This window comes from Heptranchias perlo, chromosome 17 (genome assembly GCF_035084215.1).
Source record: "Heptranchias perlo isolate sHepPer1 chromosome 17, sHepPer1.hap1, whole genome shotgun sequence".
In the NCBI taxonomy this organism is placed as follows: Eukaryota; Metazoa; Chordata; class Chondrichthyes; order Hexanchiformes; family Hexanchidae; genus Heptranchias; species Heptranchias perlo.
The window spans coordinates 16564082-16584213 of NC_090341.1; the positions used below are offsets into that span (position 1 = coordinate 16564082).

The following is a 20132-nucleotide window of genomic DNA, read 5'->3' on the forward strand; positions in this document are numbered from 1 at the left end:
ACAGTAAAAGCTTCTACAAGTATTTAAAAAGAAAAAGATTAGTTAAGACAAATGTAGCTCCCTTACAGTCAGAAACAGGAGAATTTATAATGGGGAGCAAGGAAATGGCACAGTAATTAAACAAATGCTTTGGTTCTGTCTTAACGGAAGAGGACACGGAAGAGAACTTCCCAGAAATGCTAGGGAACCAAGGGACTAGTGAGAAGGAGGAATTAAAGGAAATTAGTATTAGTAAAAAAATAGTGCTAGAGAAATTAATGGGACTGAAAGCCAATAAATCCCCAGGGCCTGATAATCTGCATCCCAGAGTACTAAAAGAGGTAGCCATGGAAATAGTGGATGCATTGGTTGTCATCTTCCAAAATTCCATAGATTAAGGAAGAGTTCCTGCAGATTGGAGGGTGGCAAATGTAACCCCACTATTTAAAAAAGGAGGGAGAGAAAACAAGGAACTATAGACCGGTTAGCCTAACATCAGTAGTAGGGAAAATGCTAGAGTCTATTATAAAGGATGTGATAACAGGACACTTGGAAAATATCAATGGGATTAGACAAAGTCAACATGGATTTATGAAAGGGAAATCATATTTGACAAACCTACTGGAGTTTTTTTGAGTATGTAATTGGTAGTATAGATAAGGGAGAACCAGTGGATGTGGTTTATTTGGATTTTCAGAAGGCCTTTGATAAAGTTCCATATAAGAGGTCAGTGTGCAAAATTAAAGCACATGGGATTGGTGGTAATACACTGGCACGGATTGAAGATTGGTTAACAGACAGGAAACAGAGAGTAGGAATAAATGGGTCTTTTTCGGGATGGCAGGCAGTGACTAGTGGGGTACTGCAGGGATCAGTGCTTGGGCCCCAGCTATTCACAATATCTATCAATGATTTGGATGAGGGAACCAAATGTAATATTTCCAAGTTTGCTGACGACACAAAACTAGGTGGGATTGTGAGTTGTGAGGAGGATGCAAAGAGGCTTCAAGGCGATTTAGACAAGTTGAGTGAGTGGGCAAATACATGGCAGATGCAGTATAATGTGGATAAATGTGAAGTTATCCACATCGGAAGGAAAAACAGAGAGGCAGAGTATTATTTAAATGGTGATAGATTGGGAAATGTTGATGTACAAAGGGACCTGGGAGTCCTTGCACACCAGTCAGTGAAAGCAAAAATGCAGTTACAGCAAGCAGTTAGGAAGGCAAATGGTATGTTGGTCTTCATTGCAAGAGGATTTGAGTACAGGAGCCAGGATGTCTTACTGCAGTTATACAGGGCCTTGGTGAGACCACACCTGGAGTATTGTGTGCAGTTTTGGTCTCCTTACCCAAGAAAGGATATACTTGCCATAGAGGGAGTGCAGCGAAGGTTCACCAGACTGATCCCTGGGATGGCAGGACTGTCGTATGAGGAGAGATTGGTTCGACTCGGCCTGTATTCAATCGAGTTTAGAAGAATGAAGGGGATCTGATTGAAACATAGAAAATTCTGACAGGGCTAGACAGACTGGATGCAGTGAGGATGTTTCCCCTGGCTGGGGGGGCGGGGGGGTCCAGAACGAGGGGTCACAGTCTCAGGATACGGGGTCGGACATTTAGGACTGAGATGAGGAGAACTTTCTTCACTCAAAGGGTGGTGAACCTGTGGAATTCTCTACCACAGACGGCAGTGGAGGCCAAGTCACTGAATGTATTTAAGAAGGAGCTGGATAGATTTCTAGACACAAAAGGCATCAAGGGGTATGGGGAGAGTGCGGGAATATGGTATTGAGATAGAGGATCAGCCATGATCATATTGAATGGCGGAGCATGCTCGAAGGGCCGAATGGCCTATTCCTGCTCCTATTTTCCATGTTTCTATATCAGGACTTCCGTCAGTTAATTATCTCCAAAGAAGTACAATCATTTTTAATTAAATTATTAACAAAATAAATATCAATCTCCCGTTGCGTTGCACAGGGGGAAATCAATTCCTGTACAGTGTTGAAAAATTTTCTTTATGTTCCCCAAGAATATGAAAACAATACACCCTAAAACAGTGAATAATGGAAGCTGCTATTGTACTACAATAACAGGGAGATTAAAAAGTAATGGAATGAACTGGAGAACTTAAACTCGAACAAAGTGTATTAGTTTTTTTGACACCGTACAACCAAAACAAGAAAACTGAACCCACATAAACCAACACAGACCACATGTCATAACTAATCACTGATAACAATGACAGCACTTCAAAGCAGCTAATTGGCAGTGAATGAATAAATTAATTCAGCTGTGGGCATCAGAGGATTGAATGGAAAAGTGGGCTGCAGTGAATTAAAACGTTTGTAGACCAGTGGGCATATCAACAAATTAATCAATTAGAGGAGCAACAGACACCAATGAATTAATAGAGCAGCCGGTACACCAACAGATCAATAAAAGAATGGAGCAGCAGGCTCCATAAAAAGAAGTAATAATTTCAGAGTGGTCGACACACTATACATCAATAAATGAAAGGCACTGCAGCCACAAGCGAATTAATCCCTCCTTTCTGCCTCTGCTTCCTGCCCCTGTGAATAAATGACTTTCACTGGTTTCAGCTGTAAGCAATCATATATTTGCTGACTGTAAAAGTAAATTTTAAAAAACTAAATGGCTCTTTCAGCCAAAAGGGGAACTTTTAACTTGCTGAGGCACTTGAACAGTTATTACAGTAAACTAGTATAGTTTAGTTTAAGTGCTTATAAAGATTTTTTTTTATTCTCGAGATGTGGGCATTGCAGTATATTTATTGCCCATCCCTAGTTGCCCTGAGAAGGTGGTAATGGGCCTTCTTGAACTGAACAATTTGATCCAACTGAGCGTCTTGCTAGGCCACTTCTGAGGGCAGCTAAGAGTCAATCACGTTGGTGTGGGATTGGAGTGACATATAGGCCAGACCGAGTTAGGACAGCAGGTTTCCTTCAATAAAGGACATTGGTAAACTAGTTGGGGTTTTACGGCAATGGTCACGTTTACTGACACCAGCTTTTTATTTCCAGAATTGTTAAAACTGAATTCAAATTCTCAAAATGGAATTATAAAATTCTCAATCTGGATTATTGGTACAGGCCTCTGGACTACTAGTCCAGTAGCATAACCACTACACTACTGGTGTGTGAACAATTCTTTAAAATTTATTGGTGACTTAACTAGGATTTTCAACTCTGGTTGGACGTATTCCTGGAGGTTCAATCACGTGACTATTCCTTGCCATTTGCAAATGATATTGCATCTACCTGATAAAGATTGGGTCCCCTGTAGTTCAGTGTCTTTGCTTAAGGTTTCTTTTATCTTAAACCTCTTTCAGCAATTATGGAGGCTTTTTGAACTATTCATAAAAGTCAGTGCAAGACATACAAGTCCAGCTACACCTTTAACTTGCAGCTCCCTGGTTGTAGGTTAGGGCTCAAAATCAGCTGGTTTCCAAGCTGGGGGGGTTGAGCACAGGCTGGCAGCAGGCCGCAGTTTTTTTTGTGGAGCCAGGAGGCCCACTCCTGCTCCTCTTGGCCCAACAGGAATTCTCCCTAAGAAATTTCTGGGATTTTTCTTGAGTGGCCACGAGTTGGTTAGATCACTGGTTAGATCGCTGAACGACTGGTGCAAAGCGGCAGAGTGTGAGTGATGCACACCACCTATACCTAAAAGAATTGAAAATGGAGTCGTAAAACTGGCATAAAACTCCAATTTTTAAAATTTAAGCCGCCTCCCGCCGGAAACGGATGAGCGGGCTGCTTACCTAATTACGAGCAGCCTGAAAATTGCATCAGGTGGGTCTTGGGAGTCAATGGGGCAGCCAACTTGTTCCCCCCCTCCCCAATTTTCAACTGCCAGTTGACCGTTTCTCAGGAAAGAAACATTCAGATGGCAGTTGAAGATAGCTCCCTCAATTTCTAGGATTACATACGAAGAATGACCACTTGAGTGAGGTACTGGAGAGCAGCAGGAGCCCATTTCTATTATTCTCTCAGCGATGTTTCACTCTGGTTTGCTGTTTTCCTTTGTTCCTTTTCTCTAACTTAATTCACTTCTGCAGCACAAATCAGGGATTTTTTTTCTAATTTTCTTACACGTTTCTGTTTATCATCTGGAAATATTTTAAATTTCTTTTTGTAGATTAAAACCAGATGAGAGAGGAAAGGGTCCCAGGTTTTGAAGGATATGCCTCGAAGGCTCCCAGTGCTGTCAAACATCCCTTTACAATCACTGACACAGGATGGAGCTACCATCAAAAAAATTAACAGCATCAGCGGAAATTGTGACGCATTCAACAATTTTAACCCTCTCCGACTGCCCTTCCTTCTGCTGCACTCCCCAACGCCCTTTCTCTGTCTCCAAGTGCCCTTCCACCAGTACTCTCTCCTCCTGAATGCCCCTCCCACTGAGCATCCTTCCTTCAGCATCTCTCGACCCAAGTGTCTCTTGTCCTCCTTACTGAATGTCCCAACTCATCTCCCCCCTCCCCGCCCACACCGAGAGCCTGGCCTCTTGCTTCCTGTCCCCCTGTCACCACTGACTCCTCCTCCACCTCCAGCCCCTTTCCTCTGAATCATCCTCATCTTCATCAGCCCCGTGTTACTTTTTGCCTTCTCCCCTCCTCTCCTGCTCAGCTCCCCTGGTTTAGGGAGGGGAGAATATCAGATACCGTTCCCACTCCTGTTCGCCAGCTGGAAGGTGCATGTATATAGATATTAGGTATGTTGTTTCAATATCCAGTAAACAACCATTGTCCAGGCCCTCACGTGAAGAATAGCTACTCAAAAGCCTACAGACGCCTAAGGAATTGTATTTCAGCGAGGGTCAGTGCCTGTGGAACCACACTCCAATGAGTGTCAGTGCCAGGGGAATCATACCACATTGAGTTTAGGCCCTGAGCACTGTACACCAGTGAGCGATAGCACCTGCGGAAATGTACCCCAGTGAGAGTCAGTGCCAGGGAAACCATACCCCATTGAAAGTCAAGTGGGCAAAAAATTGCGGAAAATAATTTTTTTAAAAAACAAAAATTCTCTTGGGAAGAGTGGATTATTATATTAGGGAGGTGGAATTTCCCTTTAAATTCTGGGCTATTTACATATACGCTGTCCCTTTAAGAGGCATTGTGCTGCTGACCTTTCTGACGTGTAGTCCAATGTGTTCATATTTTTGTCAGAAGCTGACACTCGCTGATTTGTATTCTTTCTTTGCTTCATCCAGTGGGTCCCATGCCACGCTGGCTGGAATACAGATAATAAACTCAAAAGATAAAAAAGGGCTTGTTACATTAGTGGGGGTGTATTACAGACCTCCAAATTGTGGGAAAGAAATGGAAAAGGAAATCTGCAGTCAAATTAGAGAGATTAGTAAGAATAACAGAATTATTCTTCTGGGAGTTTTAATTATACAATCGTTTGGGACAGAGAGTGAGTAAATGGAGAGAGGTATGGAATTCCAAAAATGTATACAGGACTTCTTCCTCAAGCAGTTTGTTATTAGGCCTACAATGGCAGAGGCATTGCTACATCTGGTTATGAGCAATGAAATAGATCAGATAGATGAGCTAAATATGGGTTAGTACTTTGGAAGTAGGAAATGGCTGCATGGTGTTTCCTGAGAGTTCCTCATAAGGAAAGCTGCAATGGTTACTGGGAATTTATATAGTGATTGGCAAATTTAGTACAAACTTGATATCCTGTGGCATTGCTCACAAACAAAAAGAATTTTTAAATATTTATTTTTTTCCCTACCCTTGAATTCTTTTCCTCACTGTATTTCTCTGGCATATTTTGTTTCTGTCCCTGTATTTGTTCTTCTCTGAATCTTTCTCTCTTCATCCTCTTTCTGTCTTTCCTTCCCTCTCTCTTCTGTATTCTTTTTCTTTCTCTGTATGTCCTTTTTTTAGTGTTTCCCACTCTCTATGTCCCTTGCACACTTTCTCTCTCCCCTTCTTTGCATTTTTCTTAAGCTAAGTTTAAGAATTGTCAAACTATTTTCTTGCCTCAGTGAAAAGGTTACAGCTTCAGACTTCACCTCACTTCATGAACAACTCAATACAAACAGCAGTCCAATAAACTTGGCATGAATAGAGACAAAACTAAACCTAACACACGTTGTTTCATTTAAGCAGTTTATTGATTCCTTATGTTTTGTCTCAAAGGAAATATTCTAGATTCCTTTTTCACATAAGCTGACAAAAACATTTAACCATAAAATTCAGCCATGGTCAGTGAGCAAATGACTTTCAGTTTCCAGATTAATTTATACAATGAAGACACCCACAGCTGAGCATTGCTGCTAATGTGAGGTAAAAACTTAGTAAACAAAACCAATATTATAGCTGTGTTTTTCACAACCATATTGCAGCTTATGTTCTGTGAAACATCTTGCCTGAGAATCTGGGAACAATTTAAGGATCAGTGTGCCCCAAATCCAAAAGGCAACCAAAGAAATTCATCAGGTATGAAGTTATACTTTTATTCAGAAGCTGAAAACAGTAATTAGTTTCATCTTCTACTTGTTATACTTCATATGTTTTGCATGCTATTCAAAGGAATTTTGCATGTTGTTTCCATGTATTAAAAAAAATTGAAACATTAATTGAAGATTCTAAAGGACATACTTAAATTGTAATATAAGAAAGGAAAAAATTGTTGCATTTTCCACATTTCATCTTAAAATGAACTTTGTAAGCTGATTATGTAAGGATTGTTCTCAGAGTGACCATGTATAAAAATCACTGTGTTAATTTTAATGAAGATTTAGTCTGTTATTTTAAAATCAGCATCAAAATTATCTCAGAACTCCAAGGAAATGGTACAGCTAATGCTGCAATAATATAGAAATAAGTTGCTCAAAAGTTAACATGTCTCTAGATGATTAGGACCTTGGCCTCACTGTGAAAAACTTTTCTTGCACAATGCCTGGCCAGGATAGACTCTGCTCCATTTTCTTTTTCCTTCAGTTAACAAGTATTGCTGTTCTTGGTCAGAGAAAATAATTTTCTGAAAGTTCAAACTGCACCATATTAACAGTATAGTATGTTCAGAAGTAGTAATTCAGGTGTTTATTCAGGTGACATTTAAAAAGTATATGATATTTAATACAGTTAGGACTGTAAAAGCATTTTATGTTCAGCAATGCTTCACAGTTAACTTACAATGGCAAACATTACTTAAAGTTTGTTGTATTAAGTAGTTCCAATGGAGTTATGGCTGTTCACATTTAAAAACCTAATTTGACTAAAAGTAGAAATATATACTTCAAATAACTTAATTCTGTGTAATGATTTTCAGTATCCTATCTGCGTTATGACTTTTAACATAATTACATATTTTTAAAACCAGCGTATATTCTGAAACAGTACAATACTGAAGCAGAGAGGAAGAGGAGGTAAGCAGTGTAAGAATTAAACCCAAATCTGAGGTCCATACCTAAGTTGTCAAGCACAATGTTAAAAGCCATGTGAAAGAATTTTTTCCCTACTCAGGAAGATAGAATTAATATTTTAGAAATAATTTGCCCAATGATAACATAATAAAAACAAAAACAATTAAAACAAGCCAATAAAGGTCAACCAGTAGAATCTGCTTTGCTGTTGTTAGTTCAAAGTATTTTTTTAAAAAGAAATAAAATAGAAGTGGTACTACTGAAATGAAATGACAATTTAATACAGAATGATAAAGATAAAGACTCAATGTAAAATTTTAAGGAAAAACATACATTCTTTAAAAAGAATAAAACCATGCAGAAAGGCATAATTCCAAAGGATCTTAGCAAACTCAGGAAAGAACTATGGTACATAATAATAGATTGGTTAGAGAAAAACAACCCAAGAGTTCATTTTCACTACCTTTATCGGTTTGGAATTTTTAATTTTTCCCCCTCTAAAATTAATTTCATACATTTCTTACCCTGGATAGGAAATCAAATTCAATAAATGTACAGAAATGCAGGAAAAAAATACAGGAGGCGTATTTTTCAGCCCTCCTCTTTTGAAGGCAGTGATACATTCTGGGTTAGAGTTCCAAAGGCGCCAGTAGCACTCTGGTACTGCCTTGCCATTCTTTATGTGTAAAACTAGATTGCAAATAGTCATAAATTATTCAACAGTTTGGGATATTGGGCGTTATGACCAAGCACAACAATTACATATACACGTTTTTCAACAAGTGTCATTGGACAATACTCAAAAATTGTAACCCTGGTTGGCTTTTCCCCTTCCCTAATCCAGGAGCATTTGGCTGAACAATAGCACCCCAACTGCCACCCTCTCTGAAATCAGCTGCATCAGCACAGGCCAGGAAAGGAACTGCTAACCTACCTGATGTGTGTGTCTTAAAATGATGCATTTACCCACTGAGCAATTATAAGTTTTATATTTATTTCCTTTTATGTCACCAACCCTGACTTCTGCCGTCATGCTTCATCCTCTATGAGCTGGTTTCCGCAGCCAACTTCTCCACCACTCTGAATATTGATCCATGTTCAACAAACAAGAGTTGCATTTCCATGGGTGGAACTGATACAACAGTTCCCATTCCCCTTCACTTTTCCCAAAGGAGCATTGTACTATCATGAAGTGCCTGATCTGATGGCCTGGCTAAGATCAGTCAGGGTTCAATCAGTGGCATGTCTAGGAATTAAACACACATCCAGCACTACTACTAGATTTACTATGCATTATCAATGAACATTTTTGACTCATTCAACTTTCTTAGTAAATTAAAAACTGCAATGTTAGATTTTGTGTTTTGGTAGTGATACCTTCTACAATGCACAAATCATTAAAGGGAGCCTCTTAACCAGGTGTTTCACTGGAGTTGGAAAAATGCAAACAAATTATTCACATGAATAAAACTTCTTAAAACTGAATGATCTTCAAACCAATACATAATAATCAACAGTATGGAGAAAATGTGATCAGGTCACATTGGGTCAAGATGAAATGAATGGAACACATTAAGCAATCTCATCTATTTTGCTGCTATATTTCATCACAGTTCGAGGAAGTCAAGTCAGACTTCCTAAAAACTTGGAACAAGATCTACATAAAAAGCGTTGTGCTCAAACATCACAGCACATCCCTACATAGGAAGGACAGAGTTCAAATCTCTACCTCCCTACTCGGGACACTAACGAACAATGATCCAACCCAACTCCATCTCAAGGCATGGTCCCTCTTCAACTGTCCTGTGGCCACTACCAACAAATATCCTGAAACTCAAGACAGTAACACCACTCAAGTTGAGACACTATACCAACAGACGCATTGCAGCAATATATGCTCCTGCAAATACTACGTAGACAAAGTGTCTAACAATTCCAAAAATATGTAAACCAATGCAAAAATCTTATATAAAATAAACCAAATTATATTAATAAAGCAATGTTATTAGCTTTGAAGTGCATAATAAATGTAATAAAAGCTTCAACTGCTAAGAGAACACTACCTAAGAGGATGTTTCATCTTAAGGATAACTTTTAATCAAGAGGAAACTACTTAATGAAGAGAGACCTCACAAGAGCACTATAATTGAAGATTTACAGTTGTATAGAAGCAGCAAAGTAACTGTAAAAAAACTGCATGATGGTACTAGCATTAGCAAACTGCTGCAATTAAGTGGTCTATGATATTATAGAAAGATTACTTAACTTATAGGGTATTCTAATGAACATTCTCCACACTCTGCTTAAGTGGTCGAGCATCAGACCGCTTTCTGCTGGGAAGGATGACTACATAAGGGCTGACCTCCCTTTAACATGTTTTGTGATGACACAATATTGCAATCTTAAAGGTGACCAACCACATTCTTCCTGTACAGTATAGTACAGCCTGCTTGGTCCTGGAATGTCAGTTCATTTTGTCCACAGTCATTGCATGAAAGAAACCTATTAAGAATTTCATCCTTCTAATAAGCATCCTCCATGCACTGCACTCAGACCCAGATATCCAATCAGGCCTTCCAAGGCCCGACTGGATACCTGGGTCAGAGTACAGTGCATAGAGGATGCTTATTAACAAAATGAAAACAACCCTAAGTAATCTTTTTCCTGCTACAGAATGTATCCTTCACACATTGTTGGAGATTCATTACATAGTACCTCAGGATGGAGAAAGAGGAGAAATTTCATGGTGGGGGGACAGAGACTGGCAGGATCGACCTGCCAAATGAAGTGTCTTTATTGTCTGTTAAGTCCAAACACTAAAGTGAAGGCATGTGAGTTACTTCACGCAGCTGTCTTTCGGATGTGATGTTAAACCGAGGCCCCATCTGTTTGTGCAAGTGGACATAAAAGATCCCATGGCCCTATTCGAAGAAGAGCAGGGGAGTTCTCCCCCATGTCCTGACTAACAATTATCTCTCAAACAACACCTAAAAACAAATTATCTGGTCATCACATTGCTATTTGTAGCATCTTGTGCGCAAATTGGCTGTTGTGTTTCCTACATTGCAAGTGCACATTTCAAAAAATATTTCCAAGTCTTTCTATTCTTTTTACATAAGTCATAATACAGATCCCTGTTTATGGATGCCCAGGAATTCGCTGTGGAACGGGTGGCATGATTTCTTACTGACTGTGTATTCAAAATCGTGAAGTGTCCACACAGAGTCGATAGAGAGAAACTTCCCATTCGCAAAAGGGTCAAGACCAGAGGACACAGATTTAAGGTTATTGGCAAAAGAACCAAAGGTGACATGAGGAAAAACTTTTTTACACAGCGAGCGGTTAGGATCTGGAATGCACTGCCCTAGGGGTTAGTGGAGGCAGATTCAATCATGGCCTTCAAAAGGGAACTGGATAAGTACTTGAAAGGAAAAAAATTGCAGGGCTATGGGGAAAGGACAGGGGAGTGGGACTAGCTGGATTGCTCTTGTATAGAGCCGGCGCGGACTCGATGGGCCGAATAGCCTCCTTCCGTGCTGTAACCTTTCTATGATTCGATTCCTGCCAGCTAGATGTTAGCGTTGTAGAATACATAAAAAAGCTACCTGATGAGCCATAATGTACTGATAATCTTACCAATTACCAAGAACCATATAAAACAAGCAACAATAGGATAGACAGAGGGATTTAGTGCCAACAATACAATAAGCGCAGGCCCTGCAGACATCTAAGCAGTGACTATATTTTTCAAACCCCAAGTTATGAGCAAAAAGAGGAAAAAAGAATCACAATTTCTTAAGCTAAATGAAAGGGGGATACAACCTTTGGAAAGAAACACAGGTATGTATTAAGTATTGCACAATCATTATGCCAGATGAGATAAGGCTGATGAATGATTCGTGCCTGGATCTCACTGACCCTATTCTCTAAAATCACAGCCACCAATAGAGTAGTGTTTCGTGCGGCCTTTCAAATTACAGATGTAGAGATGTTTGAAAGGAGGGTATAGTGAGTAATGCCATACTAAATTGTCGTACTACTGTGTCATCAAAAGTTATCTATTTGGATTGACTCCAAACGGCCCTCAAACATTAGGGCATATTCTGACAAACCTGAAACAAGAGGATCATGAAAGGCTGAAATGGCAGCAATAAGAAAAGGGATGGAACTAAGATTCAGTTGTAGGTTAACAAGATATTTTTTATATTCAAGAATAAATGTTGCAACACAGGAGAGAGTATTAATATTCTGGGGGAGCAGTTAAAATAGCTCTGCACAGACTTATCGCCCCATTCCCGCTTGATTCCCACCCATCTTAACTAGGCCCTTTATTTAGGCGATTGAGGCACCTGCCAGACTCATTGATACATGCAAATCAGGGTCCTTGAATGTCATTAGGACTCGAAAGGCACTTTAACAGCTTACTGAGCAGTACAGCAACCACGGGTGCCCCGCTCAGTAAAACTTGACAGGTAAGGAAAGGAGGCCCTGGCCTCCACTGCCCTCGGTTCCCCCCTCTTCCCACTTGTGGAACAGCCCCTACCCTCACGATTTTGACCAACTGGCCTGGGGGGTGCAAATGAGGCCCGGGAATTAAAATAACCCAGTCTGAAACCGATGACCTCTGGGTAGGTTGGACTCTTGCCCCTTCCCCCTGCCCACCTGAAACCCATTCTGTTAGAATCCCCCACATGGGAACTGGCGATCATTGTGTGACACAAAGAGTTCCTTCGTTAGGTATTAGTCGTTCGCTAATTTGTCTCTATATCGCTCTAGCCTCTCTGAAGGTTGTATGTTTTAATCCCATTCGTAGACTTAAGCACATTAAAACTCGGCCATCACTACAATGTAATACTTATTGAGTGTTGCATTGTCAGAGATGCTGTCCTTCAAATAAGTCTGTCTGTTCTGGTGGCACAATCATTAATCAAGAGAACTTGCATTAAGATTGCATTTTTCAGGTGGTCAGGCATTTCAAAACACTTCACAACCAATCAATTACTTAAAAAATTCACTTGTAATGTGACAGACAATTTGCGCACAGCAAGGTCCTGCAAACAGCAGTGAAATAAATGACCAGTTAGTCTGATTTGGTAGTGTTGGTTGGAGATTATTGTTGGCCAGAACACTGGGAGGACCACCCTACTCTAATTTGAATTGTGCTATGGAATCTTTTACGTCCACCTAAACAAGCATATTGGGCATTAGTTTAACATCTCATTCAGTACCATACTGAAGCATCAGCCTACGTTATGTGCTGAAGTCCTGGAGTGGGGCATGAACCCACAACCTTATGACAGAGGCAAGAGTGCTACGACTGAGCCAAGCTGACACTCAAAGATCCCATGAGATTATTTGAAGAGCGTTTCTCCTGGTGATTTGGCCAAAACTACTCTCTCAACCAACAAAACCAAAAAAAAATGAACTGATCTTTTATCTAATTTTTTCTTGTTGGATTTCGCTTCATGCAAAAACCTGACCAGGTAAAAATAGTCATACTAATTCATTGTATGACAAGTACTTTGCAGCATTTCTCCAAGACATGATAATGTACCATATAAACATAAATCTTTCATTCCTTCCAAATACAAGCCCAAAATAAGTTCTGGACTCCCTCAACACACCATTCTTCCACACAGGTTTAAAGCTTAGTGTTAAACACAGATGTTGCCCTGTCAGTGTCACCCCGTGATACCGACAAACAAATTGTGTTGTATCTTGACAGAGGAATTGAGAGTCAGCTGCATCCTGTTTATTGACATATCAGATGAATGGTGTGTTGTCTGTACAAAGGCACACTAACTTGTTCTGCACCACAATCCAAAAGTGTCTGAAGGGCTAGATTTACATCACATCATTAGAGCTTGTTGATGTACCAGATGGGCTTGCGGCACAGTCCACCTGCCCTGAGCCCATTCGCCCTGAGGAGGAAGGCATTTGTCATCAGTAACACATGAGGGAGCTGGCTACAGTAAAACTCCTGGAGAACGTCTCACTCCTTAGACTACAACCTAAGACATAGGGTCAACATTTAATCTAATTGTTTTGTTTTGGTCGGCTAGGTGTCGGAGATGCACGCAAACCCATAAGTAAAGTTTCTCTTTGCCTGATGTGAATACATACACTCTCCCCATAGCTGTGGGACTGTGAAATGCTTGGTCATCAAAAGTTGGCACATCAACATCATTCTCCTCCTCTTTCGATTGATCAGATCCAGACTCTTAATGGACTTCTGGGAGCAGGTAGTCTGCTTGACAGAATGTTCAGAGAAGGCTGGGTAGGAAGCTCTTGGGTGGTAGAGCCAGTGTTGGACATGGTCTTGAATTGAGAAAGTATCAAACCTTTGAGATAGTGCTTCCTGCCACTCAAAGGGAGGGCCAGCTGTATTTATATTATTATAACAGCATGCTATAATAAAGCAGAGATTGATCGAGGTTAACTAGTGACTGAAAGGTAGCAGAGAAAAATTATTGACTGGAATCATCAGTACGGTAATGAACTTAGGAGTTTTATTAACATAGTGACATTAGGAGTCGGCCATTCAGCCCTTCAGTTTTGAAGGTGGAATGTTCATGCAGAAGCGTCAAATATTCACCTCATTCTGGGAAGAAAAGGCACACATATATTGCCTGAAAGCAGGATATGTCACATGGGATGCCTGAGATATTGTGAAGCAAGCACATGTAGTTCCTATTTTCAAAAAAAGGAGACAAATCAGAGTCAGGGAACTACAGGCCTATCAGCCACACTTCCATTACTGGGAAGATGCAAGAAGGGATCGCAAGAGATGCCCTTTATAATCACTGGGAAAGGGAAGGGGTCATTAAAAAGATGATGCCTAACAAATTTGATAAGAGTTTTTTGAGGAAGTTACGAAGTAGTGGATGAGGGAAATCTGCTAGACATTATCTACCTGGACTTCCAGAAAGCCTTTGATAAGGTACCTCACGCTAGGTTACTTCACAAGATAGAATCTTGCAGGCGTATCAGTAGAAATTCGGAACGCTGGATTAGGAATTGGCTCCAATGCCGCAGCCAAAAAGTTGTAGTTAACGGATGTGGTTCAGCTTGGAGACATGTTACTAGTGGTGACCCCCAGGGATCAGTCTTGGGCCCGTCACTCTTCACAGTCTTTATTAATGACCTGGACAGTGGTGTTGAGAGAATGGTAAGTTTGAAGATGACAACAAAATCTGTGCAAGGATTAAGATGATAGAGGAGTGCAATCAAATACAAAAAGATTTAGATGTGCTAGGGGAGTGGGCCATCATAAGGTCAGAAATGGGGATGTTCGCTGATGACTGCACAGTGTTCAGTTCCATTCGCAACCCCTCAGATAATGAAGCAGTCCGAGCCTGCATGCAGCAAGACCTGGACAACATCCAGGCTTGGGCTCATAAGTGGCAAGTAACATTCGCGCCAGATAAGTGCCAGGCAATGACCATCTCCAACAAGAGAGAGTCTAACCACCTCCCCTTGACATTCAACGGCATTACCATCACCGAATCCACCACCATCAACATCCTGGGGGTCACCATTGACCAGAAACTTAACTGGACCAGCCATATAAATACTGTGGCTACGAGAGCAGGTCAGAGGCTGGGTATTCTGCAGCGAGTGACTCACCTCCTGACTCCCCAAAGCCTTTCCACTATCTACAAGGCACAAGTCAGGAGTGTGATGGAATACTCTCCACTTGCCTGGATGAGTGCAGCTCCAACAACACTCAAGAAGCTCGACACCATCCAAGATAAAGCAGCCCGCTTGATTGGCACCCCATCCACCACCCTAAACATTCACTCCCTTCACCACCGGCGCACTGTGGCTGCAGTGTGCACCATCCACAGGATGCACTGCAGCAACTCGCCAAGGCTTCTTCGACAGCACCTCCCAAACCCGCGACCTCTACCACCTAGAAGGACAAGGGCAGCAGGCGCATGGGAACAACACCACCTGCACGTTCCCCTCCAAGTCACACACCATCCCGACTTGGAAATATATCGCCGTTCCTTCATTGTCGCTGGGTCAAAATCGTGGAACTCCCTTCCTAACAGCATTGTGGGAGAACCGTCACCACACGGACTGCAGCGGTTCAAGAAGGCGGCTCACCACCACCTTCTCGAGGGCAATTAGGGATGGGCAATAAATGCCGGCCTTGCCAGCGACGCCCACATGCCGTGAACGAATAAAAAATTTTTTAAAATGGCATATAATTTAAATAAATGTAGTGTCATGTATGTTGGTAGGGCCAACACAGAATACAAGCATCATTTGCAGGGAACATTACTGAAAGAACTTAAGAAATAGGAGCAGGAGGAGGCCATACGGCCCCTCAAGCCTGCTCCGCCATTCAATCAGATCAGGACAGATCTTCAACTTCAAATCCACTTTCCAGCCCAATCCCCATATCCCTTGATTCCCCGAGAGTCCAAAAATCTATCCATCTCTGGGGTAGAGAATTCCAAAGATTCACAACCCTCTGAGTGAAGAAATTCCTCCTCATCTCAGTCTTAAATAGCGGACCTGTTATCCTGCGACTATGCCCTCTAGTTCTAGACTCTCCAGCCAGGGGAAACAACCTCTCAGCATCTACCCTGTCAAACCCCCTCAGAATCTTATATGTTTCAATGAGATCACTTCTCATTCTTCGAAACTCCAGACAGCATAGGCCCATTCCACTCAACCTCTCTTCATAGGACAACGCTGTCATCCCAGGAATTAATCTAGTGAACCTCCATTGCACCGCCTCTAAGGCAAGTATATCGTTCCTCAGATAAGGAGACCAAAACTGTACGCAGTACTCCAGGTGAGGTCTCACCAAAGCCCTGTACAATTGTAGTAAGACTTTCCTACTCTTGTACTCCAACCCCTTGCAATAAAGGCCAACATGCCATTTGCTTTCCTAATTGCTTGCTGTACCTGCATGCTAACTTTTTGTGTTTCTTGTATGAGAACACCCAAGTTTCTCTGAATACCAACATTTATTAGTTTCTCACCATTTAAAAAATATTCTGTTTTTCTATTCTTCCTACCAAAGTGAATAACCTCACAATTCCCCTCATTATACTCCATCTGCCACCTTCTTGCCCACTCACTTAACCTGTCTATATCCCTTTGCAAACTCTTTGTGCCCTGCCCACCTAGCTTTGTATCGTCAGCAAACTTGGATACATTACACTCGGTCCCTTCATCTAAGTCATTAAAATAGACTGTAAATAGCTGAGGCCCAAGCACCGATCCTTGCGGCATCCCACTAGTTCCAGCCTGCCAACCTGAAAATGACCTGTTTATCCCTACTCTCTGTTTTCTGTCCGTTAACCAATCCTCTATCCATGCTAATATATTACCCCCAACCCCATGAGCCCTTATCTTGCGTAACAACCTTTTTTGTGGAACCTTATCGAATGCCTTTTGAAAGAGGTCGAGAGAGAAAAAGATCTTGGTGTTATTGTGCACAGATGACTAAAGGTTCATGACCAATGTAGAGAAACTGTAACAAGGTATTCGGTCGCATTAATAAAACCATTCAGTATAAGGACACTATTTTGACACTATACAGGTGGCTGGCAGACCGCATCTAGAGGACTATGCCCAGTTTTGGTCCCCCCACATGGTGGGTGATATAATGGTCTTGAAAAGGTTCAGAGGAGAGCAGCAAGAATGGTTCCTAGCTTAAAGAACCTCAGCCACTCCGATGGGCTCAAGGACCTTAGTCTATTTACTTTAGAGTAGTGTAGACTTAGAGGTGACCTGATAGAGGTCTATAAAATAATTAAAGAGCTGGATAGTGCCCTATTGATAGATTATTGCAGTTTAACAGATTGGGGAGGACCAGGGGACACGAGTTTAAACTATGAAAGAGTAGGAATAGACTGGAAGTTAGGAGGTTCTTCGTTTCCCAGAGAATTTTGAGCCTCTGAAACACATTGCTGGCTGGTATGGTGGGTGCTAATTCTCTGCCTACCTTCAAGAAGGAGCTGGACCAGTTCCTGACTGGGGAAGAGACTGTATCAGAAAGAAGGTAAGTGTCTTTACAGATAACATTTGGTCCATGTGATCTCCTGGACAGGTTTTGATCGCCTGAGGGGGTTGGAGGGGAATTGTAAAGAGTATTTTTTCCCTTATTGGCCCTGGATTTTTTTGCTTCTCCCAGGAGATTACGTGGCTGCAGGGGTGGGTGTGACATGGTTGCGGGGGGGGGGGGGGGGGGGGGGGGGGGTGGTGGAGTAGGGAAGAAATGTTTAGCCATCATGGTCTGGCCATCATGGTGTGGGGCAGACTTGATGAGCCAGCTGGACTTTTCCTGCGTTCGTAAATCATATTGTCGTAAAACATCTTAAAGGGAGACTGTCCCTTAAGTTATTTTTCCCAGAAGACCGAGTGCCAGACCATTCCAGAAGAGTGTGGAGGGATACAATCTGTGTAAGAATGAATCTCACCTGTTTCTGTACTGGAAGGATGCAACATTGTCACAGCTTATTTTGTGATATCAACTGTGTGTTCCTATGTGATTCACTGTCCATTTTCTTGCATTCATTTCAATAGAGACAAAATCATCAGCATAAGAATGGCCTTCATCACAAGGCTGCCAATTTTAGTACTTCTCTTCAGTGCAAACATTCTATGTCAAGAGGAATATGATGATCTGTTCCTTCCAACTCCACATCATCAACGGCGTATTCGTACACCTGTAGATTCTGAACTATATACCTACTTTCCCAGAGTTTGTGCTCGTGAATGCCGGTGCACACCATCATTTCCTTTTGCCATGTACTGTGACAATCGAAAACTCAAATATGTTCCCAATATCCCAGCGCATGTACGATATCTATATCTTCAGTCCAATGAAATAGAAGCTGTGCCAGAAAATGCTTTGATTAATGCAACATTACTTCAAGAAATTAATTTTAGTTACAATAAAATAAAATCTTCCATGATAGATAAAGGTGTATTTGGCAAGCTCAAACATCTGACTCGCCTTAATCTGGGACACAACAAACTTGGAGAAGTCCCAGTTCCATTACCTAAGACCCTTGAAAGACTTTCTTTGGGTTTCAACCAGATTACTAAGCTGCCTGCTGACACTTTTCGTTCACTAATTAATGTTACAATTCTGGATCTCAGCAATAACCAACTCCCTGATGGAGCTGTCAAGGGACATCACCTTGGAAAAATGACGAGTCTCTTGCAGATAAATCTGCGCAGTAACAAGCTCAAATCCATGCCGGGAGATCTTCCATCTTCTCTACTGCAGATTTCCCTTGAAAACAACTCTATATCAACTATACCAGCAAATTACTTCAGAAAAACTCCAAACCTCATCTCATTAAGGATGTCACACAATAAGCTGAAACAAGTTCCATATGGTGTATTCAATCTCTCAAAACTAATGGAGCTGAATCTAGGACACAACCAACTAACTAAAACCTTCTACATTTCAAGGCATCTAGAGCACCTGTACCTCAACAATAACCACTTTACAAGTATGGGCAACCTTATGATTTCAGTAATTAAAAGTCACAATTAATTTTTGTTTCAAATGAGAGATTTGCTATTAGTAGCATGGTAATGCAGTGGTTAAGGTACTATCCTTAAATTGCTATTGTAGTGGTTCAAATCCCTCAAATGAGCTTACACTATCTCATTCAGCAATATAGTGCAGAAGATATATTGTACATTTATTCACAGCCGGACTACATAAAAGAAAGGCTAGATGCATCTTTCCTTGCAACAAATACACTTTCCTTCAGTTCAGGTACAAAATCTCATTATGTTTCTGGCTATAAGAAAGAATCCTGGAGGTAAATTGTTAATGGTGGGGCACAACATAAAGCATGAACGTTAACTCAGAATGTTGTTGTTGAATATTGCAGGAAATAAGATTTTACTTGCCTGGAGATGCATAAAGTTTTAATTTTATCTGAAAATCAGAGGTTGAAGTCTGGCCATAGAACATTCATAACTCAGAGAGCATGTATACCAAGACACACGTGTGGCAGGGGCAGAAGTTCAACCATGGAGTTTGGGAGGCAACAACACATTTAAGGACTTGAGAGGAAAGGCAGGTCGGAGATGGGGCAGCAGTCTGCAAGTACAGAGGGGCTGAGGGTGTATTTTTTGGAGGAGGGGGACAATGATGGAAGTTTCAAAAGGGAGGGGGACAGTATTTGAGGGGAGAGAACCGTTTACAATGTCAGCTAGCATGGGGGCCAGGAAAGGAAGCTGGTGTTCAGCAGTTTAGTGAAAATACGGTCCAGAGAGCAAGTGGTTGGTATCATGGACAAGATGAACTTGGAGATGGCACGATTTGGAGATAAGAGAGAAACTAGAGAAGGACGTGGGTTCAGGGCTAGGGCAGGAGGGAACCTTGGAGGAAATTTCGGTTGGTGTGCAAGGGAAATGGGGGGACTCTGACGAGCTTACCAGAGGTGGCGGTACAGTGGTATACAGTCAGGAGGGAGTGGCCCTGGGAGTCCTCAACATTGACTCCAGACCCCATGAAATCTCAAGGCATCAGGTCAAACATGGGCAAAGAAACCTCCTGTTCATTACCATCTACCACCCTCCCTCAGCAGATGAATCAGTCCTCCTCCATGTTGAGCAACAGGGAGGAAGCACTGAGGAGTAGCAAGAGCACAGAATGTACTCTGAGTGGGGGACTTCAATGTCCATCATGAAGAGTGGCTCGGTAGAACCACTAATGACCGAGCTGGTCGAGTCCTGAAGGACAAAGCTGCCAGACTG

At 41.6% G+C, this 20132-nt stretch overlaps 2 protein-coding genes across 2 annotated transcripts in view; one reads left to right on the forward strand and one right to left on the reverse strand.

The window, feature by feature from the left end:
• cenpp (centromere protein P) overlaps positions 1–20132 on the reverse strand; it is a 246823-nt gene that overhangs the window by 139095 nt on the left and 87596 nt on the right. The gene's annotated exons all lie outside the window — the stretch shown is intronic.
• omd (osteomodulin) overlaps positions 6268–20132 on the forward strand; it is a 28295-nt gene continuing 14430 nt past the window's right edge. The window contains exons 1-2 of the mRNA XM_067999108.1: positions 6268–6459; positions 17934–18871. Of these exons, the coding sequence (XP_067855209.1) occupies positions 17956–18871 (916 nt within the window). The 5' untranslated portion in view covers positions 6268–6459; positions 17934–17955. The remainder of the gene's footprint in view (positions 6460–17933; positions 18872–20132) is intronic.